Source organism: Lactuca virosa, chromosome 4, assembly GCF_052849685.1.
Source record: "Lactuca virosa cultivar CGN04683 chromosome 4, Lactuca_virosa_CGN04683_v6, whole genome shotgun sequence".
NCBI lineage: Eukaryota > Viridiplantae > Streptophyta > Magnoliopsida > Asterales > Asteraceae > Lactuca > Lactuca virosa.
In genome coordinates, this window is record NC_136429.1 from 133,748,804 (window position 1) to 133,754,803 (window position 6,000).

The 6,000-nt window shown below is 33.4% G+C and overlaps 1 protein-coding gene across 1 annotated transcript; it reads left to right on the plus strand.

Moving 5' to 3' along the window:
• The first annotated feature begins 5,226 nt into the window (after nt 1-5,226).
• Nucleotides 5,227-5,749, plus strand: LOC145168484 (auxin-induced protein 15A-like). Its single transcript, XM_079087280.1, has one exon. It carries the CDS (start codon nt 5,305-5,307, stop codon nt 5,611-5,613), a length of 309 nt encoding a protein of 102 aa, XP_078943406.1. The 5' UTR covers nt 5,227-5,304; the 3' UTR covers nt 5,614-5,749.
• Nucleotides 5,750-6,000: the final 251 nt, after the last annotated feature.

The following is a 6,000-nucleotide window of genomic DNA, read 5'->3' on the forward strand; positions in this document are numbered from 1 at the left end:
TCAGATCGTTTAATTAAAAAAAAAACACTTCCTAAAGTCATGTATGTGTGCTCTTGCTGAGAAAACTAGGTGAATGCTCTTAATCCAAATTTAAGATCAACTCAAAGGGATTATGATTATTAAAGGAAAAAACAAGGTAACACCCCAATCATTTTCATTTGTATGGATCAATTTCAAAATCATGAAAGTTCACATGAACCCTACTTAAGCACTTATTTACAAGTTTCAAATTATCATAGGGTAATTACTCAAAGATAGAAATTAACATGTTATTAGGGCATATTAACATGTTTTAATCGAGGGCTATTGCTATATGATCATGATGCAAATTGTCATTACGTACTCCATAAAGTACATCATGATTAGTCTTGAATTATTGAAACTGGAATAATAATTATGAAGTAATTAGTGTGTGATTAGTATTAGTAAATATCATGATAAATTAATATTGGATCTACATTATATCAATGATGAAAGATTAACACAAGGATGTTAAATCTTATAGCCAGCAGGGTCGGTCTATTGGTATTCCATGCCTACAGCAAGATAAGAAAAAAAAAGCCCCTATGTTTGTACCTTATGACAGACCCAGCACATTTATAATTTTTTTTAATAAAAGAGCACGACAACTTTATAATAAAAGAAAATACAAGAAAAAAAAGACACAATCCAAAATGCATATGCCATTTTTAGGGTTTGAACTCTCACAAACGAGTGTGGATAAAGTGTCATATACATTAAGAATGTCTATTTTATTAACTTATTCAACTGTCTTATTAACTTATTCAACTGTCTGGATATAAGTAGATGATGATTTTACCTGTATAATTGAGAATGATGATAAATATCAAATTGTCAACATAATAGATGTATAAATTAATATTTTTTTCAAACAACAATATATAAATGTAACTAATTTAATCACCAATATATTCAATTACTTAAATTAAACACCATTTACATATGTTTAACATATGATGGTAACCAAATTGAATTAATCATGACATAATCAAGCACATTTATTGTGTCTTTATGAATTAAAAAGGAAGGGCAATTTAAGAGCAAAAGTTTCTAAACACAAAGTTTTCCAAACCGGTAATTATAGATGATGAAGGGCTCTTGTGTTATCCTATAAGCATCTTCCTTGGCAAGCTATTGTAGTTTTCAAAAGAACAATTTGAGATACAACAAGATAACAAAAAATCGATTCATACCACATAAACATCAAAAGTTAAGAACGAAAGAAAGATTCACAACATAACAACATCAACGAATGAAATGGTAAATAATCTTATTTGAATCCACATCAATCGGTTAAAAGGTATACTTGTATTAAAATATAAGGTTATTTGCTAAAATGACAATATTAATTCTAACATTTTTATAATTTTATTGACAAACACCGAAAATTTCTAGCAACTTTATCAATTAGGGAAGTCACAAAGTTAAAAATAAAAGAAAAAAAATGGGACAAAAACTTTAATTCAACCACACCGTAAATAGAATCTTAAAAAAATAATAATAATAACAATCTCAAAGAGTTTTTATTTGGATATTATAAATCGTTTCAAAAACCATTGAAATTTCGAACTTATAGCTATGCAAATCGAAGGTTGGATACTTCTTGCCCACACAGTTGGTTTGAAAGCCAAAAAATTAATAACTATGATATAATAACCTCATAATAAAAGAGTCGAGAGGGAAACCAAATTGGGATATCAATTAGAACGTCCTTCGTCAAAAGGTACCAAAGTCAACATCGATCGACTAAAGTGCAAGTTGGTATATTGAGAAAGAGAAAATCAAAATTTTGGGATTTTTCAATATCAAAACGTTCACGGTCTCAATATGAAGACTTTTCCCGTCTTTCAGCATAAATCTAAAACTTGAGAAGAGAGTCAATTTTTTTCATTGCTCTGTGGGGTTCTGTCGGGATGGTCAAGAGATGATCAACGACGCTAAACATGATGCGGTCGGTCTCAAAAAGTTCAAGACATCGGTGAGAAGAGAAGGTGGTGACTATGGTTGTACCGAGAATGAAGACTAACAAGAAGAAAAGGAGAAGATATGGATTGGAGGCTGAAGTGAGATAATCAGGAAAAACCTGTCCCAATTCTCATTAAAGAAAAAGAATATATACTTGTAAAACATACATAAGCCGTATGTCAACATTAATGGGCCGGGTATGTATAAGTACATAGATATACATACCGAAATTGGCTAACAAATATGCCAGCTATAATAGTTACATGGAGTTTTGAGAGATAACAAGATTTTTAACCTAAGCTACCAAATTAAGATTAACATTTTCTTTCTGTTCAGCATCTACAAGAAATAAAAAATATAAAAATAAACCACATTCAAACAACTCTTCCTTTTTCAGGTTAGATGAAAGAAACAACATTTTCTTCTTGAATGGCCAAATTCCCCATAAATACATCCAATAACACTCTCGATTCCCATTTAGTTAGAGTGGAACATTTTCTTCAAAAGCATATTAGTAGGTGGTTTATTAATATTCCTAATTAGATTTGATCCCTTTTCATTTTTGATAGTGTTAACCACTTCACCACCTAAAATGGTGGAATGGTTATACTTCAAAAAATAAATTAATTATAAAGATGCAAAATATTACGATTTTTAATGAAACATAGCCATGTGAAAATATACATATGGGCCATAGTTTTGCTCACTCTTTTCCGCTTACATTGCAGAAAATATGTGGCATACTTCATTCAACGTCTAATCCTTTGGGTCCAATAACAAATTGGAAGACAAAACCATGTGATCTTGCATTTTGCTAGAATGTGTCACAATCTCTTCGCTAAAATTCCTACTATTACCCAATCTTATTGAAATCTTCTTACACCTATATAATGCATCCAATTGTGCAGATATCAAGCACAACTCTCCACAACACCTGCCACAAAAACGAAATCCTTTCATATTGCATTTCTTTACCAAAACAAATTAAGTGACCTTACCCTTCATATATACATGGCTATTCGTATGCCTCGGATCATTCAAGCAAAGAAAGTTCTTGGTCGATCATTGTGTTAGGATCGAGACACTTAACACACGGCTCTAAACACACACACAGCTCACGAAAAACAAGAACACAAGGATGAACACGAGGGATTTAACGTGGTTCGGTCCTTCTCTGACCTACGTCTACTGGTAACTAGGAATTTATATTTCTTGGTGCTAATCTGCACTCTTTCTGTGTTACTCTAGATACAAGTTTTACAAATACAGATGAATCTCTTATATAGAGATGGAAATCAGAAGTAGTCAAAAAACACAACCGGGTCTTCAGCCAACCTTTGAAAAAACTTCACATTCAACAATTGTGGCTTCACATTCAACAATTGTGGCTTCACATTCAACACATTGTCCAACGGAAGCCGTCCATGGTCATCTACAGAAATCATCCCTAAAGGACATTTTGCAGTTTATGTTGGTAATCAAGAGAAAAGACGATTTGTTGTTCCTTTATCATTATTAAACCAGCCTTCGTTCCAAGACTTGCTACATCAAGCAGAGGAAGAATTTGGATTTGATCATCCAATGGGCGGCCTCACAATTCCGTGCCGTGAGGAAGTGTTCATTGATGTTGCCTGCTGCCTTAGCTCGTTATGATGAAGAGCTTGGCATGCATCGTGTTTGCTAACAGTTTTGTACAGTCAAAATCACCATGATGATTAATTACTTGTAAATCAGAGGGAGTAATGTGGTTTCCAAATTAATTGTATGATAACAAAATTTAGTTTCAGCATTAATACATTAATGACGAGCATAGTTCAACTTATGGTGTTTATGTCTATGCCATTAGGGCTTTCTTTATCAATGTCCTCTAAGCCCACCAGAACCACGTACTTACTTTTGTTCTTTAGCTTGTATTTTCAATCTGTTCAAAAAAAGTGTGTATGCCACATCTTTCTCCATATATTATAGCCTTAAGGCCTGGATCAGTTGTTTCTATAACACCACCTACCCAAGAGCTATCAGTTATTGTTCTTTTCCTCTAACCTGTTATGATAGGGACTGATTGGTGAAGAGAAATCGGCCGATGACCAATGATCAATAGTTAGATAAAAATTCATGGTAGGATCTCACATGTTAGTGTATTGACTCAAGGGAACGACTTTGTAAAGGGCATGCTAATGTCTTTCTTGAGGAAGCTCGGAAGTTTAAAGAAAAGAACTCATATTGCGAATACCATGGTACTTAGCTTCTTCTGATGGCAAACTATTAGGCATATTTGTATTAGATCATGACCATATTACTAATTAGGAAGGTTTCAATATAAAGTCTAGCTACAACTCTTGTATAGATATCATGAAAACTAAGGAAAAAGGCAAGGCATTGAGTTTCAAATATTATAATCACAAAAGAATTCCAACAGAGACCCCTCTTGGAACATCCTAAACATCATCACATCCTACTTTCTTCCCAAGAGATTTATTCCGCTACAAATCTTAATTACTCAAGCAACATGGCAATCACTGACAACCTACCAAAATAGTTAGAAAGACCCCACAATACATGGACCTATATATATCAAGTTTTCAACATCATAAGTTACTGCTTGTAATCAATAAATGAATAATATAAAAAAACAATGGGTCACTTAATTAGTTGATATCAGAGTTACGGAAAAGCAAACAGCCAATCGGCTATCAGTTAAAGTCAAATAGCGGATCCTTTTGTATCGATCATTGATAACAGAACAACCTTCAGAAGATATATATCTGATTTTCTTCAGGAGGGAAAAGCAAAATATTTAAGTGCATACTATGTGTTTAATTCATATATCAGATTAGATATGAGCATTGATTTTTTTTTGGATGTTTTGTTGATTTCAGGACCTGAAATTGTGGACTTGTTGCACTTGAAAAAAAGATGCCTAACCTTCTGATATTTTTTACAAACATGGCCATGTGAGAAATAATGATGTGTGTCCATAAGACTCACTTACTTGTACATGGGCCCATAGTGTAGCTCAAGCTTGGCCACTCAGCATTACTGAAATTTTGTGGCATACTTCATTGTACATATATAATTCGTTGGGGCCAATAACAAGTTAGAAGACAAAACCATGTGATTTTTCTTTTTGGTAGAATGTGTCACCATCTCTTCTTTGAAATTCCTACTATTATTTGATCTTCATTGAAATCTTCATAGACCTATAAAATGGATACAATTGGGCTGATATGAAGCACAACTCCTACCAAAATCCATCACAACATCTTTCACATAAAAGAAATCCTTTCAGAAGAAAGAGACCGTAGCCTTCATATAAAAATGGCCATTCGTATGCCTCGAATCATTCAGGCCAAAAAAGTTCTCTGTCGATCATTCTCCAATGGAATCCGCTCATCATCATCATCGGTAGACATCATCCCCAAAGGACATTTTGCAGTTTATGTTGGTGATCAAGAAAAAAGACGATTTGTTGTTCCTTTATCGTTATTAGACCAGCCTTCATTCCAAGATCTGCTACGTCAATCAGAGGAAGAATTTGGTTATGATCATCCAATGGGTGGCCTCACAATTCCATGTCGTGAGGACGTCTTCATTCAACTTGCATCTGGCCTGATCTGCTCATTATGACCCAGAATTTTGCATTGTATTTAATAACATATACATAATTTTGTACAGTAGAAACCACCATGAAACCTAAGTATTTGTAAAGCAGACTCCAAATTGTACGATAACCAACACTATTTTGACTATTAACATAGCAATGAAGAACATCATTCAAAATTTTTTATGTATATATCCATATGCCACCTTCCTTTATTGATGTACTATTATAAGGTGCTCAAAATCACATACTTCAAACTTTCTACATCGATCTCACAAGTGTTCAAAAATGGTGTTTATTTCACATCTTTTTCTATATAGTTAATACTACATTTCTTCTGCGATAAGACAGCCACACGATTTCAATCAAGCGCCCAATTTCGCTGAACTGAACACAAAGACTCTTCCAGATAG